General features: G+C 50.4%; 1 protein-coding gene across 1 annotated transcript; it reads left to right on the top strand.

Moving 5' to 3' along the window:
- Positions 1–302: 302 nt before the first annotated feature.
- Positions 303–1,569, top strand: LOC125516794 (uncharacterized). The gene is made up of 3 exons (XM_048682105.2): positions 303–494; positions 598–727; positions 838–1,569. Exons 1-3 carry the CDS (start codon positions 359–361, stop codon positions 1,394–1,396), a joined length of 825 nt encoding a protein of 274 aa, XP_048538062.2. The 5' UTR covers positions 303–358; the 3' UTR covers positions 1,397–1,569.
- The last annotated feature ends 20,882 nt before the right edge of the window (positions 1,570–22,451 follow it).

Raw genomic sequence — 22,451 nt, 5'->3', positions numbered from 1 at the left:
AGGCCGCGCTTTCGGCAGAAAACCTACGGTGAGTCGGTAATCCATCATCATGCCTGTCGAGAAAAGGAGGAGCAAAAGGTTGATTAGATTTAAGAATCGAGCGATCGCCGGCCGTCGGGGCATTTCCGGCAGACGATTCCCTTGCCACCTCGTCGATCAGGGGGTAGTGACAGTGGAGTGTCCCTGACAGCGACCTGACCTGCGGTGACCGGTGACCCGGCGCCCCTACGCAGCGCGCCAGTATATATGCAGCGATAGCACGCCTCGTTTGTTGCACACCACCACCTCGCCTCACTCTCGCTCGCTCTCTCTCCCTGACGGGGAGTCTACAGCTCGATTACGAGTAGTTATTGTTGGAATGGAGCAGTATGGCTGGGGAAGGGAGGAGGGAGGGTGGAGGAAAGGGCCGTGGACGGCGCAGGAAGACAAGCTGCTGCTCGGCTATGTTCGGCAGCAGGGGGATGGGAGGTGGAATTCTGTCGCCAAGCTCACAGGTGCGCAATCATTCGTGTTCGTTAAATTTGGGCTGCATGCGTACGGGTACGTGCGCATGCAAATTCGTCGAGCTTGCATGTCGCTAAGCTCGTTTTGCTGCAGGTCTGAAGAGAAGCGGGAAGAGCTGCAGGCTTCGGTGGGTGAATTACCTGCGACCTGACCTCAAGAGAGGCAAGATCACGCCGCAGGAGGAGACCGTCATACTCGAGCTCCATGCCTTGTGGGGAAACAGGTAAAAAATCTTTAGTTTGCGGATGTGCATGCATGCCATGAGCCCATGATCGATGGGATCGAGCTCACAAAACACACGCACTTAATTTGTGATGATCGATCTTCTGCCAGATGGTCGACGATTGCGCGTAGCCTCCCCGGCCGGACGGACAACGAGATCAAGAACTACTGGCGGACGCACTTCAAGAAGGGCAAGCCGTCGTCCAAGAACATCGAGCGCGCCAGGGCGCGCTTCCTCAAGCAGCGCCGCGAGATCATGCAAGGTCACCACGAGCACCAGCGCGACGTCCAGGACGACGACGGCGCTGCTAGCGCGGACAACAACGGCGACGGCGCGGCTAGCCATCACGCAGATGAAGCAACAACATGGCCAGCACCGCCGCCGGCGCAGGACGACGACGACCTGGCGATGATGCGGGATATGGCGGACATGGACGACTTCCTGCAGTACCATGATCCAATGTCGACGTCGGCCTACTTCCTCCTCGACGGCGGCGATGGCGCCGCCAGCGACGCGGGTTCCAGCGGGGAGATCGACGCCTGCGGCGCCACGTGGGGCAGCTTGTGGAACCTCGACGACGTCGACGTTGTAGATGACGTCGGTGGTGGCGGCGCGTGCGGCTGGGGCAGCTTCGCTTTGCTCCAAGATCACGGACTCGCTTTCTACTAGCCTAGCATATACAATGGCAAAGCCTATGCTGTGGAGGGTACACGTAGCGGCTATGTACGTGTGGTGTTGGTGGATAAGGATGCGTCGCCAACTATAGCCCCCACTTCGACTAGCCTGCCACGTTGGCATGTCTAGCTCCTTTTAGAGCAATTTTTAGGAAAAGAAAATAAACTACTCCCTCCGTCTCATAATGTAAGATGCTTTTTGATATTACATTAATATAAAAACGTCTTACATTATGTAACGAAGAAAGTATTATACTGGTAGGTTTTTTTCCTTTGAAAAGGCAATGAAAGAAAGGACAGGTGTTCAAAGGTGCACTTAAGCCACCTAGCTCACGTATTCTCTCCGTTACATTTACTCCGCATCTAACTTCTACTACCTTCGTTTCTAAATATAAGACGTTTTGTCAGTTTAAATTTAACCGACAAGACGATTTATATTTAAAAATAGATGGTGTATTATGCATATCAAAAGAAATACCTTTTTATCTAAGCTCATGTACTTGTTATGCCGCTATGTATTTGATGTATCATATACTCTGGACAATAATAGTTATTTTCTTTGTCATAATCGACTTTGTTCTATTCTAACAAATCATACTTTACACTGCCTTGTTCGTGCAGTATCTATTTTTGTTATTCGTGCCATGATATTGCCTTGTTGGGCCTTTGTGTCCGTTCAGTCCTTTTCCCTTTATTTCGCTTTGTATGGCTCTATCTATATTCTCACACCCTAAAGAAAGGAAGCGGTTATGTATCCCATGTTGTAAGATCTAAGGAGGTCTCGACTCAACGGTGCCCTCCCAGCGCTGCTATTGGACTGACACAAGTAACTCCCTATGATTAAAGGAGTTTTCCTCATGTGTCACGCGGTGCGGTGCTGGCGACACGCGGTGGCGTGCGACCTACGCGGCGGATCTCCTCGCCGCCCGCTCGATCACGTTCGACGTCGACAAGATCGTGCTTCGACACGAGGCGCTTCGGCTGGTCCTTCTCGATGGGGAGGGGCGCACGGTTGACGTGCGCTCTCTTCGTGAGGGCGAGTACATCGACATCGAGCACATAGTGCCATTCCCGTGTTTTTTTGCCAGGATCTGGGACAGGCTGCCGGTGCCCTCGACGGCGTCGGAGCCGGCGATCGATCCCGACGGACCGTCACGTCTTGATGTGGGGAGGCGCGGTACACGACTGTGTGCCACCAAGGAGATCGAGCGACTCGGGGCTGCTGGGTGCGGGACCTAGGGGTGGCACCCCACCACCCATGGCGGATGTAGCCCACGTGGACGGCGATCCAGGCCGCCATGAGAGGAGCGATGTGGGCACCGCGGGTATAAAACCCAAACCCTACCACCTCCTTGATCTCGATTCCGCCCTCTCCCACCTCTGGGCGGCGCCGAAAACCCTAGATCCAGTTTCCCCCCTTCCTTCCACTGGTGGCGTGACAAGGTTGGAGGCGACGAAAGGTCGTTCGCGGAGGTCGTGGCTTCTCCGGCGTGGGCTTCTCCGATGGCTGGTGGCGGGGGCGTGGCTATCGGGGCGACAAGCACGACGGCGGTGGAGCCGAGTGGGCGGATCGGGGAGCTGGGCGCTTTGACCGTGGGCGCAAGTTCTCCTGGCGGAGGAACGATGGCGAGGCCGACCACGCCTCCTCCAACGTAGTCCATTCTACGGGCGCTGCTGATCTATGGGAAGCTGCTGCGGCTGGTCGCCAAGAGCCCAGATCCGATGGGGTTTGGGTGGAGAAACCCAAGGCCATGTCTGGATCTGGTGGAGGGGACAACATCGACAAGCAGCTTGGGGAGATGCCGCAGCGCCGCATGCTGGGCAACCAAACCACTCAGGTGAACTCGCCCATGAACCATAATGCCTGTCTGATCTACAAGTCACCTGAGGATACCCCTGCTAGATGCCCGTAAGCCTTTTGTGAGAGATGCAGCAAACTAGGCCATCTTGCTTCTGTTTGTGTTGAGTTTCTTCCTTGGGATTGCATTGCATCGATGTGTGCCTTCTCTGCTAAGGGGCAAGGATTTTATTATATACATGATTCGTGTACTGCTAGGCAGATGAAAGAGCGTGAGACTAGTGTGATGATCACTATTGTGGAGGGGCACACTTCTACTAAGGATATGGAATTTGAGTTATCTCAATACATTGCTACTGAATGGAGATGTACGGCTAGAGCCATTGGACCTGGTGTTTTTATTGTTAGGTTTCCTAATCGTCGTGATGTTTCCAAAGCTTGCTATATTGGCAGAATGACCCTCAAATCCACTGGTACTGTGGTGAAAATTGATCCCTGGACCTCGTCTCTTGGAGCCAAAGGGGTTATGGAGAAAGCCTGGATTAAAGTCAGCAATGTCCCCTTGGAGAAAAGGAATGAAAGGAACCTGACATTTGTCTCCTCTCTGGTTGGTGTCCCCATGGAAATCGATGGGGCTACGCTTCATCGCCCTGAATATATGCGTGTGAAAATTGGTTGCAGGAATGTGGATGAAATTCCACATGTAGCTGAGGCAGTGCTGGGGGGGGGTCACTTTTTTGATTTTTATTACGAGCTGGATCAGGTGCTGGTCAGGGACCTAGATCGTGGGAAAACAACAATGACTATTCCTCCTGAGTCTGGAAATCATACGTTTAAGAAGATGAAAATACAAACTGCTAATGGAAAAAATGATGTGGGAACTTCCTCCAATGCTACTGGTACAGCATTTGGCTCTCAGTGTAAGGGCCAGGATAAACAACAGGACTCTCCTGAAGATGAGGGCTCGGGCGAGTCTCTCGGTAACACTCTCCTGATCGACACTCTAGCCATGGAGCATGATGAGGCAGAGAAAAAGAAAAGAAAGAGTGATCTACCCTCTGGCAAACACGCTATTTTTGGAAATGTAAGCACTCCCTCCCTGGTGAATTCGATAAAGTATCCTGCAAGTTGTACAGTTTCATGCAATATGAAAAAATCCTATGCTGACACGGTCAAATGTGGTACCTCTATGAAACCCCTGCAGGAGAGAGATTTTCGAGGGGAAGGGGCCGAGCAAATATATTGTCCAGTCCCCTGATTCTTCGATGGACAACGAGAATGAGGTGATTCCCACCTCACCCATTGTTACGGAAGAGAATCTCCGCTTCAGTTTGCGCAATCCTCAGACTAACCTGATGTGAATTGATGAAAAGGCAGCAACGGTGGTCAAGAAGCGCAATCTAGAAGGTAATAATAATACTAGCAATAATGTTTTTACTTTTCTTTCCTTAGTCTTCTTTAGCCTTTCTAGTTTAGCTTTTTCTTTTCTTTATTCCTCCCCTTGAGGAATTTTGTAATTATTATCTCTCTTCTTTCAATAAAATGCTGTGGGGTGTATGTAACGCCCTCGATGCGGCTATAGCTCCCACGTGTCGAGGCACGACTTAGAGACATAACCGCATTGAAAGCAATGTCGCAAGTTAGGCAATCTTCACAACATCCCATGTAATATTGATAATAAAGGGGAGATACATAGTTGGCTTACACTCGCCACGTCAATCAAAGTACATAAATAGCATTACATCAATCAAACACTCATGGCCCGACTACGGCGCCAAAATAAAAGAACAACCCAACATGCGACACGGTCCCGATCACCCCAACTGGGCACCACTACTGATTATCAGGGAAAGACACGTAGTATCGGTGTGAGTCCTCGTCGAACTCCCACTTGAGCTCAAGCGCGTGATCTGGAATGGAATCATCAGGCCCTGCATCTGGTTTAATAGTAATCTGTGAGCCACAGGGACTCAGCAATCTCGCACCCTCGCGATCAAGACTATTTAAGCTTAATAGGAAAGGCAAGGCAATTATGTGGAGCTGCAGCAAGCGACTAGCATATATGGTGGCTATCCTGTTCGCAAAAGAGAGCGAGAAGAGAAGGCAAAGCGCGATCGAGTAACTAGAGGGCATCCTGCGGCAAGCATTACTCCAACACCGTGTTCACTTCCCGGACTCCGCCGAGAAGAGACCATCACGGCAACTCACACAGTTGATTCATTTTAATTAAGTTAAGGTTCAAGTTCTCTACAACCGGACATTAACAAATTCCCATCTGCCCATAACCGCGGGCACGGCTTTCAAAAGTTCAAAACCCTGCAGGGGAGTCCCAACTTAGCCCATGACAAGCTCTCACGGTCAACGAAGGAATAGACCTTCTCCCGAGACATTCCGGTCAGACTCGGTATCCCGGTTCTACAAGACACTTCGACAAGTTAAAACAAATCCAGCAACATGGCCCGAATGTGCCGACAAATCCCGATAGGAGCTGCACATATCTCGTTCTCAGGAAACACTCAGATTGTCCAAACTTCTGGTAGGCCAGCCCAGAGTTGCCCCTGGTGGCCACCGGCGGCTGACGAGGTGGACCAACACTCAGAGGAGCACTGACCCGGGGGGGAGGGGTTAAAATAAGATGACCCTCGGGCTCCGGAAACCCAAGGGAAAAAGGGGCTAGGTGGCAAATGGTAAAACCAAGGTTGGGCATTACTGGAAAAGCTTTAATCAAGGCGAACTATCAAGGGGTTCCCATTATCACCCAACCGCGTAAGGAACGTAAAATTCGGGAAAATAACACCGATATGACAGAAACTAGGGCGGCAAGAGTGGAACAAAACACTAGGCGAGAGGCCGAGCCTTCCACCCTTTACCAAGTATATAGATGCATTAAGATAACAAGATAATATAGTGATATCCCAACAAGTAAATAATGTTCCAGCAAGGAACGGTCTCCAATCTTCACCTGCAACTAGCAACACTATAAGAGGGGCTGAGCAAAGCGGTAACATAGCCAATCAACTGTTTGCTAGGACATGGTGGGTTAGAGGTTTGACATGGCAATTTGGGAGGCATGGTAAGCAAGTGATAGGCATCGTAGCATAGGCATAGCAAAAGAGCGAGCATCTAGCAAAGCAAAGATAGTAGTGATTTCGAGGGTATGATCATCTTGCCTGCAAAGTTGTCAGAGTTGACTGGATCCTCGAAAGGAAACTGAACGGGCTCCTCGTTAGCAAACTCGTCTCCCGGCTCTACCCAAACAAGACAAACAAGCAACAAGGACACAATCAACCACGTGCAAAGCTCAAACAATATGATGCAAAGATGGTATGCTATGCGGGATGCAATGTGTGATGCATATGCAAGATTTGACAAGGAACGCATGAACCTGGCCTCAACATGGAAATCCAAGTGTGCCACTGGAAAGATGAGATGAACTCGCTTGAAAACAATATAAAGACCAACGGAATCGGAGTTACGGTTTGGAAATGGCAAGCGATTCAAATATGACCACGTTCTGCGATTTACAGCAAGTAGCCATCTAAATGCAACAAGATGAACATGCTACAACACTCAAACATGGCATCAAAATACATGGCAGGGATCCACTCATGATGCTTAACAAAAGAATAGCACTGAGCTATGTCCAATTCATCCATTAACAGGTTCAAACAAGCATGGCAAAAATGCATTTGGTAAACAGATCTCAGACTTAGTGAAATTAACACTTGTTTGGAATTTCAGATTAGATAGCACACTTTGGAGCTTGAAAACAATATGCTACAGGACATGAACATGGCAAAGTAAAGCATGGCATGGAGCTACTCAAAGAGCTTAACAAAAGTCCCTTAGTGACCTTGAGCCAAAAGGGATCATAAAATACATTTGCAAGCATGTGAACATGGCAAAAACATAATCAGTTCTCAGACTTGGTGAAAACTGGAGCATGCTGAAACAGATATCAAGTAGGCATGTTTACGAGCTCGATGCACTCACTACAGAGCAAGTCATGACAATCTAAGCATGCACCCATCAAGTTTACACAAAATACAAGCTAGACATGGCAAGAACAATAGCATATCATGCACGGATCAACTACAACATCCTCGGCAAAATCGCTAACAAGTAGACAATCTGCCCAGATTCACGAAATGACAAAAGTAGAGCTCGATTGACTCAAGCTAGGGTGCTCCATAATTGCAAACAAAGTCATGGATGGATAGAGCACTACAAGACTAACAAAACATCCTTACTGATCATCCTCAAAAGAGGCACAGATCACTAGGAAACAACATGAACATATGGCATATTGAGATAAACAGCTCAAGGACTTAGTGGAAATGCTAAGTCCCTGAAATCAGCATTAACGAATGCACCACTTTGCAAGCTTGTGCTAGTCATTACACACATCACAAAAATACATAGGTTGCACCTCTGGATAGATGGCAAAACATATAACAAAACTCGTGAAGAGCCCAGGGGCATAACATGCACACATTAATCATGGCAAAAATGACAAATATCTAATTGGAGCAGCAGATCTGATAATTATCTCAAATAGCATTCTTCCAAAAGCATTTCGGGCATCAAGATGAACTCAAATGAAAATGATGCAATGAGATGAAATGATGTGCTCTCTGAGACGAACATTTTGATATGCTATATGTCCAAAATGAAGCTACGGATGCGGAGTAACGATGCTATGAACAAGGGCAAATAAATTAGGGTTAGGGATAAAAGTCAACCTGAGATCCAGATCTGGATCCGGGGGTACTGTAGCAGCACGGTTCCCGAGGATCGTCGGAATCAGCGCCGGAGTTGTCGGGGCGGCCGGAGTGAGGTGGGTTCGGCGCCGGAGTTGTGCGGCGGCGCGGTGGCGGCGACCGCGTTGTGGGACGGCGGCGAAGTCCGGCCGCGTCGGGCGTGGGGCGCGCCGGAGTGGGGCGGCGGAGGCTGCCGGCGTCGAAGGCGGCCGTGGCGGCGCGGCGGCGCCAGCCGGCGAGAGCGGGCACGGCCGCGGGGAAGAAGGCGCGGGGCGGCGCCTGGATGGGCCGCGGGGGCCCCCCGCGGGCTCGGGCGGACCGGCGCGGCGGCGGCGATGTGGGGGCCCGCCCGGGACACGTGGCGCGGTGTGGTAGGTCGGTGGCAGCGGCGGACAACGTCCGGCTCCGTCCGGACGTGTCCGGCGGCGGAGGAGGAGATTTTTTAGGGTTTGGACGGGGGAGAACCGGATTTTTGAGGAGGGGTCTTTATATAGAGGTGGAGGGAGCTAGGAGTGTCCAAATGAGGTGTGGTTTTCGGCCACGCGATCGTGATCGAACGCTCTAGATGATGGAGAGGATTTTGGTGGGTTTTGGGCCAAATTGGAGGGGTGTTGGGCTGCAACACACACGAGGCCTTTTCGGTCCCTCGGTTAACCGTTGGAGTATCAAACGAAGTCCAAATGGTACAAAGCTTGACAGGCGGTCTACCGGTAGTAAACCAAGGCCGCTTGGCAAGTCTTGGTCCAATCCAGAAATGTTTAATCCCCACACACGAAAAAAGGTAGAAATGACCACCGGAGGAGAACGGAGCGCCGGAATGCAAAACGGACAACGGGGAAAATGCTCGAATGCATGAGATGAACACGTATGCAAATGCAATGCACATGATGACATGATATGAGATGCATGACAATGACAACAACACACAGAGACAAAAACCCGAACCCGAGAAAATAAAATAACTTAACGCCGGAAACGGCAAGAGTTGGAGTACACATTGGGTAAATCATATCCGGGGTGTTACAACACTCCACCACTACGAAAGGATCTCGTCCCGAGATCTAGGACTGAAATAACGCCGGGTACTCAGAACGGAGGTGATCCTCGCGTTCCCAGGTAGCTTCACGGTCGGAATGGTGTGACCACTTGACTTTGAGGAATTTGATTGACTTGTTGTGAGTCTTGCGTTCAGTCTCTTCAGGAATAGCCACGGGGTGCTCACGATAAGAGAGATCTTCTTGGAGCTCAATGTCCTCGAAGTTGACGGTGCGGTCAGGAGTCTTGAAGCACTTTCAGAGCTGAGAGACATGGAACACGTCATGCACATTTGCAAAGTTTGAAGGAAGCTCGAGTTGATAGGCGAGATCGCCTCTCTTGCTGACAATCTTGAAAGGTCCCACGTATCTAGGGGCAAGCTTCCCTTTGATACCGAAGCGACGAGTACCTTTCATAGGAGAGACGCGGAGGTAAACATGATCTCCGATCTCGAAAGCCAAATCACGGTGCTTACTATCATAGTAGCTCTTCTGGCGGGATTGGGCTGCTTTGAGGTTATCTCGAATGACTTTGCACATTTCCTCTGCTTCTGTGATTAAGTCATTTCCGAGAAGCTGACGTTCACCGGTTTCAGACCAGTTGAGAGGGTACGGCACTTCCTGCCATACAGAATTTCAAATGGGGCCTTGCCCGAACTTGCTTGAAAACTGTTGTTGTAGGAGAATTCAGCATAAGGAAGACAATCCTCCCACTTCATGCCGAAGGAGATCACACAAGCCCTGAGCATATCTTCAAGAATTTGGTTGACACGCTCGACTTGACCGCTAGTTTGAGGATGGAAAGCTGTGCTGAAGCGGATGTTGGTGCCCATGGCCTTCTAAAAAGAATCCCAAAACTTGGAGGTAAAGATGCTGCCACGGTCTGAAGAGATCACTTGTGGAATACTGTGCGGAGAGACAATTCGAGAGGTATAGAGTTCCGCCAATTGAGCTACAGTGATTGACTCTTTGATAGGCAGAAAGTGAGCCACTTTAGTGAGTTTGTCGATGACAACGAATATAGCATCATTGCCACGTTTGGACTTTGGAAACCCAGTCACAAAGTCCATCTCAATGTGGTCAAACTTCCATTCTAGAATGGCAAGAAGTTGGAGGAGACCAGCTGGCCTTTGGTGTTCTACCTTCACTCTTCAGCAGACATCACATTCATTCACGAATTGAGCAATCTCGTGCTTCATTCGAGTCCACCAATAAGCCTGCTTGAGGTCCTGATACATCTTCGTGCTCCCAGGGTGGATGGAGAGGAGAGAATTGTGAGCCTCGTTCATGATCACTTTACGAAGGTCACCTTTGGGCACAACAATACGATCCTCGAAGAAGAGAGTATCCTTGTCATCAAGGCGGTAGCACTTGTACTTGGGTTGACTCTTGGCAATCCCAATCTTCACCTTTTTCACCATAGCATCAAGAAGTTGGGCTTGGCGAATCTGGTCTTCCAAGGTAGGAGAGACTTGAAGGTTGGCGAGGAAACCTTGAGGAACAACTTGCAGATTAAGTTTGCGGAAAGCTTCACAAAGCTTGGGTTGATAAGGCTTGAGAATCAGGCTGTTGCAATAAGCCTTCCTGCTCAAAGCGTCAGCAATCACATTCGCCTTGCCTGGAGTATACTCGATACCCAGATTATACTCTTAAATCATTTCGACCCATCGAGTTTGCCTGAGGTTGAGATTAGGCTGAGTGAAGATGTACTTGAGACTCTTGTGATCAGTGAAAATGTCCACTTTTCTTCCCAATAAGAGATGTCTCCAAGTCAAAAGAGCATGCACAACTGCCGCCAACTCGAGATCATGAGTGGGGTAGTTCTTCTCATTGGGCTTCAACTGGCGAGAGGTATAAGCCACAACTTTCTTCTCTTGCATCAACACTGCGCCAAGACCTTGGAGAGAGGCATCACAAAAGACCTCGTACGGCTTGGATTCATCAGGCGGAGTCAGAACTGGAGCGGTGACCAATTTCTCTTTCAAAGTGTTGGAAGCAATGTCACACTCCGGAGACCAAACGTACTTGACGTGCTTCTGGAGAAGATTTGAGAGAGGCTTCGCGATGTTAGAAAAGTTTTCAACGAATCTTCGACAGTAGCTTGCGAGACCGAGGAAGCTACGGAGTTGCTTCACGTTCTGAGAGCGTTGACGAGGCCAAAAGACATGACAGTGTATTCATATGCACCAAAGCTTGTCCTAAAAGCCGTCTTGGGAATATCTTGCTCGCGGATTCGAATCTGATGATAACCCATACGGAGATCAAGCTTGGAGAATACTTGGGCACCTTTGAGTTGTTCGAACAGCTCGTTGATGTTGGGAAGTGGGTATTTGTTCTTGATGGTCTTCTTGTTCAATGGACAGTAATCAACACAAAGTCGGTCCGTTCCATCCTTCTTCTTCACAAAAAGAACACCACAACCCCACGGAGAAGAACTAGGTCGGATGAGGCCCATTCTCTCTTGAATATCGAGTTGCTTCTTCAGCTCCTTCAACTCTTCAGGTCCGAGCTTGTAAGGACGCTTGCACACAGGTTCCGTGCCGGGCTCAAGATCAATGACGAATTCAACTGGCTGGTGCGGAGGCATTCCTGGAAGCTCTTCTGGAAAGATGTCTTGATACTCGCAAACGACTGGAATTTGCGAGATGGCATCCAGTTCACCCTTGTCATTGAGAGAAAACAGACGGATAGTATTATCCCGAGCGGCAAAGACAATTACATCCTCAGACGAATGAGTCAATTGAATCTGCCTGGCTGCACAATCAAGCTGAGCCTTGTGCTTAGAAAGCCAATCCATCCCGAGAATAAGATCAATATCCGAGTTACCAAGAACCATTGGAGAAGCCAAAAACTTGAAGTCACCCAACATGATAGAAATATCCGGAACCTCGTGGTTAGCGAGCAAACATCTACCCAGAGAGACAACTGCTAATGGTGTATGCATAACTTGGGAAATCAACTCATTCTTAGATGCAAAAGGTTTCGAGATGAAACAATGCGATGCACCAGTGTCAAAAAGAACTTTTGCAGGAACATCGTTAACAGGAAGGTTACCCATGATGACATCTGATGAGTCCTCTGCCTGAGCTGCGTTCATCAAGTTGACCTTGGCGTGCTTGGGGTTATGCTTGACCACAGCTGTACTTGCCGATCTCACAGGAGGAGGAGGAGGGAGACGCCTCTGATTGAAGCATTTGTTGGGATAGTGACCCTTTTGTTGGCACTTGTTGCACGTGACCTCTGAAAGAGGATGGTGATACGGAGCACTTGATCTTGGAGCTTGAGACGAAGTCTTGTTCTGAAAGCCAGGGTTGGGTGGGTGGGAAGATCCACTGCCACCTTTGCTCTTCTGCTGATACGGCTGAAGGAATGGAGGAGTGTCGGTGTCAAAACCGGCAGATCTCGGGTAGGGGATCCCGAACTATGCGTCTAGGCCGGATGGTAACAGGAGACAGGGGACATTTTATTTTACCCAGGTTCGGGCCCTCTTGATGGAGGTAAAACCCTACTCCAGCTTGATTAATATTGACGATATGGGTAGTACAAGAGTAGATCTACCACGAGATCAAGGAGGCTAAACCCTAGAAGCTAGCCTATGGTATGATTGTGTATGGAGTTGATCCTCTACGGACTACAACCCTCCGGTTTATATAGACACCAGATAGGGTTAGGGTTACACAAAGTCGGTTACAATGGTAGGAGATCTTGAATATCCGCATCGCCAAGCTTGCCTTCCACGCCAAGGAAAGTCCCATCCGGAGACGGGACAAAGTCTTCAATCTTATATCTTCATAGTCCAGGAGTCCGGCTGAAGGTATAGTCCGGCTATCCGAACACCCCCTAATCCAGGACTCCCTCAGTAGCCCCCGAACCAGGCTTCAATGACGACGAGTCCGGCGCGCAAATTGTTCGGCATTGCAAGGCGGGTTCTTCTCCAAATCTTGTGTACCTGTAGGAATAATGTCCTATTCTTGTAATGTAGTGCTCCTCGGCTTCCATGCCCAATAATGGTCGTCTTCTACGTGTAAAGCAGATGCGAAAAACAGGGGCGTTTTTACATTTACACCCCTGGCCGTATAAACGAGCCGCCTATTTAACGGGATGGGGATTTAGATCCAAACCACATCTCCTCCTTTCCGCGAGTGATCATCAGAGCGCTTCCAGCAAAGGTCTATTCCAACATGACCAGCCGTCGTAGCTCCTCCCCTCGCCCCCCCCCCGGTCCCAAACCCGGGGACTAGGAGAGTTGTACCATCCCGCATAGCAAGTTAGCATCACTTCAAGCCCAGGGATTCCTCCCCCAGGCCTGCATGGTCCCGGTCCGAGCCGGTCTCGCCACCTATAATGGCGGAAAACAAGCGGAGAGCACCCCCAATCCTTCTAGGGGAGAGCGGGTGTGCCTCGTCCCCTATCTATTAAGGGGACTGGGATTTCCAATTCACCCATTCTCCGCGGGCTTTTGGAGTTTTACGGCCTCCAACTGCACAATCTCACGCCCGCCTCCATGTTGCATATTGCGGGTTTCGTCGCCCTTTGCGAGCTATTTTTAGGCGTTGAGGCTCATTTCGCACTGTGGAAGAGGTTATTCTGTCTGGTGCCCCGTTCTCAAAAGGGGTCCATATACCAAGTGGGCGGAGCCGAAGTATGGCGCATCGCCGGGACCGGATACCTATCCGGAACCCCCAAGGAAGCGTCTGAGGACTGGCCTTCGGAATGGTTTTATATAGATGACGTCCCGCTACCGGACCCTATCCGGGTCGGTCTCCCTGAGTTCAACAGTGCTCCATTGAAGAAACGCTTGAGCTGGCGTGCGCGGAGCTCTCAGAGAGAAAGCGATAGAGACGTCCTTTACCTGATGGGCCGGATAAGACTGTTGGCTCATTCCGGACTAACCATGATTGGAGTCATGGACGCATGCATTATGCGGGGGGTGCAGCCGCTTCAATACAGAGGCCACCCAATGTGGGAATTCAACAGGGAGGATGACACCACCCGTTATGGTCGTAAAGGGCCGGCCTCAGCTGCCGCTCTAGAAAAGATGTTATCCTCTTTGTACAAGGGAGAAAAGGAGAAATTCCTCCGCGTCAATCCGCGGGCCGGATTCAGTATGAACGATCCTCCAAGTTGGGTAAGCGAACAATTGCGCTTGCCCGTTTGTTTTATACTCCCGTGGTTAGATAGGTAGTCTAACAACTTCAATGCAGGAACTGCGACAGGAGGTAAAAAATATCAGCAGCCGCCCTCCACAGCCCGAGGACCCAGAACGGTCCCTCGATTCGGACTCTGAAGAGGATCCGGACATATCGGTGGAGCTTATCGACGTGGTGTTCTATCAGCTAAGCAAGGACAATACCTTGGTAGCCATCACGGCTGATTACCCAGGGTTAATCCCGGCCTCCCAGGTGACGGAAACCGGAGTCTCATTCGCTTGAGAGGGATTACACTCTCATGTATTTCGGTGTTTCTGACGACAACCGTGTTTTGCAGGGGAGATTTCCACGGCAGGGAGCCGAACCTGTGGCGGCTAGCCAACGAGGGGCCGTAGAGCCCCGTAGGGCAAAAAGGAATGAAGTCCGGACTGAAATGCCGGCGCAAAGGTATAGTGCACCCTCTGCTTCCCTGGAGTTATTCTGTCAGGGTCATATTAACGTTCGTGCTATCTTCAGGACGAAGAGACTTCGCCGAACTACATCCGGAGAGGTTGCCAATCGCGCCTCCACCAGCCAGGCTCCAACGTCTGGCCAGGAAGCGGAGGCGAGTACAAGGCGCGCACCGGACGCTCCTCCGACAGAGGATGCAGACAGGTTGTCCGCCACAAATTCAGAAGTGGAGAGTGCCATGAACCACAGGCGTCGCCGGACAACTCTACGCGACGGTTGTTTCTCCCAAGAGGCTTTAGATGCCTTTAACTCAGGAGATGCGTACCTCCGTGCCGCTCAAAATGGTTTAGCCAGAGCTACGGAGCAGTATGTGAAAGACATACGGGTAAGAAAATTTTGGTTAAATATATACATATGCCAGTAGCCCCCGGGACTTGAAACAGTTAGAGCAAATGATTTAAGGATCATTGAATATGCAGGTTCTTACAGAGAAGAATACTGTACTGTTCCAGGAGCTGGAGAAGTGCAAGGCCCAACTAGAGGCCGCACTAGCCGCAGCAGGGGAGCCCCGAGAGACCCCCTCAGGTAAAATACACTTTGAAAGATTAGTATTGTGCGGTGTGGGTGCAAATCTGACAAGTTAAATTGCAGATGGCGCCGGACTCGATCCGGATAAGCAACAACTCTTACGCCAGCTAAAGGCCGGTGAGAGTATGTTGACAAGGGTGAGGCGAGAGAAGAATGATCTTCAGGATGCCAACACCAAGCTGGATGTCGAACTTAAAGATGTTCGTGGCCAGCTGTCCGACTCCACGAAGGAGAATCAGAGGCTTCGACGCGGCATTTTTAGTAAGTGCTTGAACGAACTTTTGAAGAAAAAAGGTTCGGCGAGGAAGTTGATTAACAGAGTAATGTCTGTAGGTATGCTCATAGTTCGTCCTGCAGAGGAGATGCCCGGTTCTACGGGTGACCTTCTTCCCGAACTCATGCAACTGCACGAGCGAATTCGGCAAGCGATGCGAGGTGTTGCCCAAGCCTTATGGCCTGCCCACTCCATGCCCGAGAGCCATGGAGAGCTTGCGGAGAAGCTGAAGGGAGCTCGGCGGCGCTTCCGGTTGTGGAAGATATCGGCCTGCCGACAAGGCGCTCGGGAAGCCTGGGCCATGGTGAAGACCCGTTTTACGAAGTCTGACCCGAACCACATGGCCGAGGTCAGACCAGTGGGCCCTGACGGGAAGGAGATCCCTGTGAGCTTAGTATACGGCCAAGTAGAGTTGGCCGCAAAGTATTCCCAGCAGGACTGTAAATTAGACAGCCTGTTAGATGGTATAGAAGAGGAATACAATCAGTCATGATGACTATGTAATTTTGAATTGACATGTGTAATGCCTTCTAGCCGGATTGTAGATCGTTTGTCGTTGCCGACCTTTTCGCTTCAACCTCGAGACCTGACGGTCTGGAGTGTGTCCGAATACCATAGCGGTTATATAAGAACCGTGGTATGCGTGGAGACCAGCGTAGGGGTCATTAGTGCTTTATTAGACAAGTGCCCAACTAGTTATGTTATATTACATGGTTAGTACGAAACATCTTCCAGAGAGAATAGTTCCGTTAGGGGTTCCTTTCGCTGGGAGGCATGCCCTAAAGTGCATGTCCGGACTGCGTAAAAAGACGCAGAAAAAGCATCTGGGGGCGCATAAAATGGGTAAAAAGATCATCTTTTATCTCACCGACCGAATATTCCCTTAAGAACGCTAGCTTTCGGCTTCACCCAGTCTGAGGTACACATCCGGCTGATCCGGCAGTAACAATCATAGAGGTGCTCCCTTTACCACCTAGCCGAACAATCGGGAACGTAGGGGTAAGCACAGGAGCCAGGCAACCCAGCTTGGCCAAAACTTAAGTCATATCGATGCATATAATGGTGAAGAAAAAGGTACATGCGGAAGTTTGACGCATGTGTTGGGCATGAAGCCCATATAAATAAGCTTCTGTTAAAGAAGCCCCCAGGTTTAATGAGTGCGAGTGGCGCATCACTTAGATGAGCCTTTAGGGGCGATAAAAGAAAAGAGGGGAAGGAGAGAAATGTAAGACAGAAAAATGCAAAAAATGGACAGAGGGAGGAGACGAACACAGAGTCCGGCGCTAGGCATAGAATCTTCGGAGACGGGTGGCGTTCCATGGGTTCGGCTCGAGTCGGTTATCCGACGCATCTCGCAGGTGGTATGCCCCGCCAATCAGGACTTGGTCGATTATGAATGGACCTTCCCACTTGGGCTTGAGTTTGTCCTTTTTCTTGTCCGGCAGGCATAGAACTAGTTCGCTGACATTGTAATTTTTGGCCCGTACTTCTCTGCTTTGATATCTTCGAGCCTGCTGTTGATAGAATGCGGAATGGGCTTTTGCCACGTCGCGCTCCTCCTCCAAAGCGTCCAAACTGTCCTGCCGATCGAGCTCGGCTTCTCTTTCTTCGTACATGCGCACTCGAGGTGAGTCATGAGTTATATCGCAGGGCAGAACTGCCTCTACACCGTACACCATGAAGAATGGTGTGTATCCGGTGGTGCGATTCGGCGTGGTCCGCAGCCCCCAGAGTACGGAGTCGAGCTCCTCTACCCAGTGCGTATTAGATTCCTTAAGGGACCGCACTAGTCTGGGTTTAATGCCGCTCATGATAAGACCATTTGCACGTTCGACCAGGCCGTTGGTTTGTGGGTGATAGACGGAAGCATAATCGAGCTTGATGCCTATGTTTTTGCACCAGAGTTTTACCTCGTCGGCGGTAAAGTTTGTACCGTTATCGGTTATGATGCTGTGGGGGACGCCATAACGGTGTACAACCCCGGATATGAAGTCTACCACAGGTCCGGATTCGGCCGTTTTAACAGGCTTGGCTTCTATCCATTTGGTGAATTTGTCCACCATGACCAATAAATATTTCTTTCTATCGGTCCCGCCTTTAAGGGGTCCGACCATGTCAAGCCCCCAGACCACAAAAGGCCAGGTGATTGGTATAGTTTGGTGTGCAGTGGGTGGCATATGGCTTTGGTTGGCAAAGAGTTGGCAACCAGCGCATCGTTGGACTATGTCCTGAGCGTCTGCCCAGGCCGTCGGCCAATAAAAGCCTGTACGGAAAGCCTTGCTAACAAGGGACCGAGCAGCGGCGTGGTGACCACCGAGTCTGGCATGAATTTCAGCCAGAAGGTTCCGCCCTTCCTCTTCGGAGATGCACCTTTGAAGGACTCCGGTAGTGCTTTTCTTATAAAGCTCTCACTCATGGACTCTGTAGGCTTTAGATCGCCGCACTATGCAGCGGGCCTCATTTTGGTCCTCCGGGAGTTCCTGCCTAGCAAGGTAGGCTAGGAATGGTTCCGTCCACGGGGCGATGACCGCCATTATTACGTGGGCTGAAGGTGTAATTTTATTGGCAGAGCCTCCAATTGTGTCAGATTGTTCGGCGTCGAGTGGTGCGGCTGGGTCCGGGCTGTTATTTGCGGGTTCCCCCTCCCATGCTACAGATGGCTTGAACAATCTTTCCAAAAAGATGTTGGGGGGGACTGCATCGCGTTTTGCTCCGATGCGTGCCAGGACGTCCGCTGCTTGATTGTTTTCTCGGGCTATATGGTGAAACTCCAGCCTTCGAACCAAGCTGACATTTTTAGGACAGCGTTGCGGTAAGCTGCCATTTTTGGGTCCTTGGCGTCGAAATCGCCATTTATTTGGGATATCGCAAGGTTCGAATCCCCGCGTACCTCTAGGCGTTGAATGCCCATGGATACTGCCATCCGGAGGCCATGTAGAAGGGCCTCGTATTCGGCTGCGTTGTTGGAGTCTGTGTACATAATTTGTAGTACATATTGGACTGTGTCTCCTGTGGGGGACGTCAGCACGACGCCAGCCCCCAGTCCGGCCAACATTTTGGAGCCGTCGAAATGCATGATCCAGTTTGAGTATGTGCCGTACTCTTTAGGGAGTTCGGCCTCCGTCCATTCTGCGACGAAGTCGGCCAAAACTTGCGATTTGATAGCTCACCGTGGCTTGTAGGTTATATCGAACGGGAGGAGCTCGATGGCCCATTTCGCGATCCGGCCCGTTGCATCGCGGTTGTTGATAATATCGTTAAGTGGTACTTCCGAGGCTACTGTTATGGAACACTCTTGAATGTAGTGTCATAGCTTTCGGGATGCCATGAATACCGCGTATGCAATTTTTTGATAATGCGGGTACCGTGATTTGCATGGAGTGAGGACAGTGGACACGTAGTAGACCGTCCTTTGAAGGGGGAATTTGTGTCCGTCCGTTTCCCGCTCGACAACGAGCACTGCGCTGACAACTTGATGTGTTGCTGCAATGTACAATAGCATTGGTTCGCCGGTGTTTGGCGCGGCCAGGACTGGGTTTGTTGCCAATGTGGCTTTTATTTCGTCGAGTCCGGCCGTGGCGGCATCCGTCCACTCGAAGTGTTCGGTGCGCCGAAGGAGGCGATAAAGGGGCAGTGCCTTTTCTCCCAACGGGAGATGAAGCGGCTTAGAGCCGTCATGCATCCGGTTAATTTTTGTATTTGTTTGAGGTCCTTTGGGATATCCAATTGTGACAAAGCTCAGATCTTGGCTGGATTTGCTTCAATTCCTCTACCGGATACAATGAAGCCCAAGAGCTTTCCGGCTGGAACGCCGAAGACGCATTTTTCTGGGTAGAGCTTGATGTCGTATTTTTGGAGGTTATCGAATGTGAGCCTCAAGTCGTCTACTAGAGATTCGACATATCTTGATTTGATGACCACATCATCCACATATGCCTCCACTGTTTTGCCGATCTGACTTGCCAGACATGTCTGGATCATGTGCTGATATGTTGCGCCGGCGTTTTTTAGCCCGAAGGGCATTGTGTTGAAGCAGAATGGGCCATATGGTGTGATGAATGCTCTTGCAGCTTGGTCTGATTCTGCCATCTTCATTTGATGGTAACCGGAGTATGCGTCGAGGAAACACAACGAATCGTGTCCTGCGGTGGCATCGATAATTTGATCGATACGGGGGAGGGGGAAGGGATCCTTTGGGCAAGCCTTGTTAAGGTCTTTAAAGTCGACACACAGGCGCCAGGATTTGTCTTTCTTTGGTACCATCACCAGGTTTGCTAGCCAGTCCGGATGTTTTATGTCTCTAATGAATCCAGCCTCCAATAGCTTGGCTAGCTCTTCTCCCATAGCCTGTCTCTTAGGTTCGGAAAAACGCCGAAGGGCTTGTTTGACAGGTTTGAATCCTTTTAGGATATTTAAGCTGTGTTCGGCCAGCCTGCGTGGGATCCCTGGCATGTCTGAAGGGTGCCAGGCGAAAATGTCCCAATTCTCTCGTAGGAACTCTCGCAGTGCGGCGTCTACATCGGGGTTTAGTCGTGCCCATATGGAAGCTGTTTTATTGGGGTCCGTTGGATGGACATGGAATTTGATTATTTCGTCGGCTGGCTTGAAGGATGTGGATTTGGATCTCTTGTCGAGTATCACATCATCCCTGTTAACCGTGGAGCGCAGCGTAGTCAGTTCCTCGGCCGCCAAGGCTTCGGATAGTGCCTCGAGGGCTAATGCGGCCGTCTTGTTTTCGGCGCGGAGTGCTATGTCCGGATCACTAGCTAGAGTGATAATTCCATTCGGCCCGGGCATCTTAAGCTTCATGTACCCGTAATGGGGTATCGCTTGGAAGATTGTGAATGCTTCCCGCCCTAGTAAGGCGTGATCTCCGCTTTTAAACGGGGCCACCTGAAACGTGACTTCTTCGGACCTGTAATGATCCGGCGTGCCGAACACCACATCTAGTGTGATTTTTCCTGTGCAGCGTGCTTCCCGACTGGGGATTATTCCTCTAAAGGTTGTGCTGCTTCGCTCGACGCGGTTCCAGTCTATTTCCATTTTTTGAAGGGTTTCCTCATAAATGAGGTTCAGTCCGCTGCCTCCATCCATGAGCACCTTGGTGAGGCGAAAGCCGTCCACTATGGGATTGAGGACCAATGCGGCTGGTGCTCGGGCTGTTCGGAATCTAGGTTCATCACTTGCATTGAAGGTGATAGCAGTGTCGCTCCATGGATTTATTGTTGCAACTTGATAGACTTCGGCGAGGCTGCGGAGTGTTCTTTTTCGCATATTGTTTGATGCGAAAGTCTTGAAGACTATGAGAATGGTACTGGTGTCCTCGGGCTGGCTTTCTGCAGCCTCCCGATTTAAGAGGTCCTTGCCAATTTTGGCTACCTGCCGGAGTATCCAACACGCTCTAAGGCTGTGAGTTGGTGTGGCGTCCTCTGTACTATGAATTCTACAGGGTCCATCAAGCCACCTTTCTAGTACGGTTCCATGCCCTGTAGAGGGTTTTGGCTTTTTGCTATTTACTCCGGGTGTCTTATGATGATGCACCCTCTTAGTTCGGACGGGATTATTATTCAGTGCCGGATTATCCCAAAATTTTATTTCGGTTTTCCAGGCACTTTCCATCGCACAATACTTTTGTACTATGAACGCCAAGTCAGCGAAGCATGTAATATCACGGCGACTTATGGCGTTAAGGATTCCCTCGTCCGTGCAATTACTGCAGAAGATTGATATTGCGTCTCCCTCGCGGCAATCCTTTATCCTGTTCATGACCAGGAGGAATCTAGCCCAGTAATGATGTACTGTTTCATCGGGCCTCTGCCTGACTTGGGAGAGATCGCTTATATTCGGGTGGGTGGGTGTTGTTGAATCTGAGACTTCACCCGATCCAAGATTCGGAGGCCGAAGAGTTTCCGAACTCTGAAGTTTGGATTCTTGGATGTTGTCCAGCGAGTCCGGCCCGTTGCCTGATCCTAAGCTCAGGTCTTGAGTTACATCCTCCTCTCCGCGGGTATCCGGCTTGGAGGGGTCGGGAATTCGGACGTAGCTGGTCCTTAAAATAGATGAAGGGTCGCCGCACTGCGCCTCTACCACGGCAACATGGTGGGTGACTTGGGGAGAGTTAATTTCTCTTAGATCGGGTTTAAGCCCAACCTGGTCGTAATCCGTAGCGACCCCCAGGGCGGCGATGCGATCCATGAGCCCATTTACGGAAGAGAGCTCCATTGGATCTAGCTGCTCGACGAGCTCCAAGCTGGCGTGTAGGTTGCTTTTGATGACCCGAGAGGTCACCGTCAGCGCAACAACCCAACAGGCGGTCATGAGGAAACCACCTAGCCGAAGGGTTTGGCCGACAGCCAAGGCTCCCTTAGCAACGGCGCCGTCTTTGAAGATGGGAGAAGGCATCCTTCCTGATTGTGACGGCACAGAGGAACCCTCAATGAAAGCACCAATGTCGGTGTCAAAACCGGCGGATCTCGGGTAGGGGGTCTCGAACTATGCGTCTAGGCCGGATGGTAACAGGAGACAGGGGACACTTTATTTTACCCAGGTTCGGGCCCTCTCGATGGAGGTAAAACCCTACTCCTGCTTGATTAATATTGACGATATGGGTAGTACAAGAGTAGATCTACCACGAGATCAAGGAGGCTAAACCCTAGAAGCTAGCCTATGGTATGATTGTGTATGGAGTTGATCCTCTACGGACTACAACCCTCCGGTTTATATAGACACCGGATAGGGTTAGGGTTACACAAAGTCGGTTACAATGGTAGGAGATCTTGAATATCCGCATCGCCAAGCTTGCCTTCCACGCCAAGGAAAGTCCCATCCGGACACGGGACGAAGTCTTCAATCTTATATCTTCATAGTCCAGGAGTCCGGCTGAAGGTATAGTCCGGCTATCCGAACACCCCCTAATCCAGGACTCCCTCAAGGAGGAAGCCAAAACTTCTGTTGCTTGGCCACTTGAGTAGAGGAAGAAGGAGTAGCATCTCTGAC

Source organism: Triticum urartu, chromosome 6A (genome assembly GCF_056163025.1).
Source record: "Triticum urartu cultivar PI428250 chromosome 6A, HENAU_Tu73, whole genome shotgun sequence".
In the NCBI taxonomy this organism is placed as follows: Eukaryota; Viridiplantae; Streptophyta; class Magnoliopsida; order Poales; family Poaceae; genus Triticum; species Triticum urartu.
The sequence above is the reverse complement of the archived record's forward strand: the minus strand, read 5'-3'. Positions and strand labels throughout refer to the sequence as shown.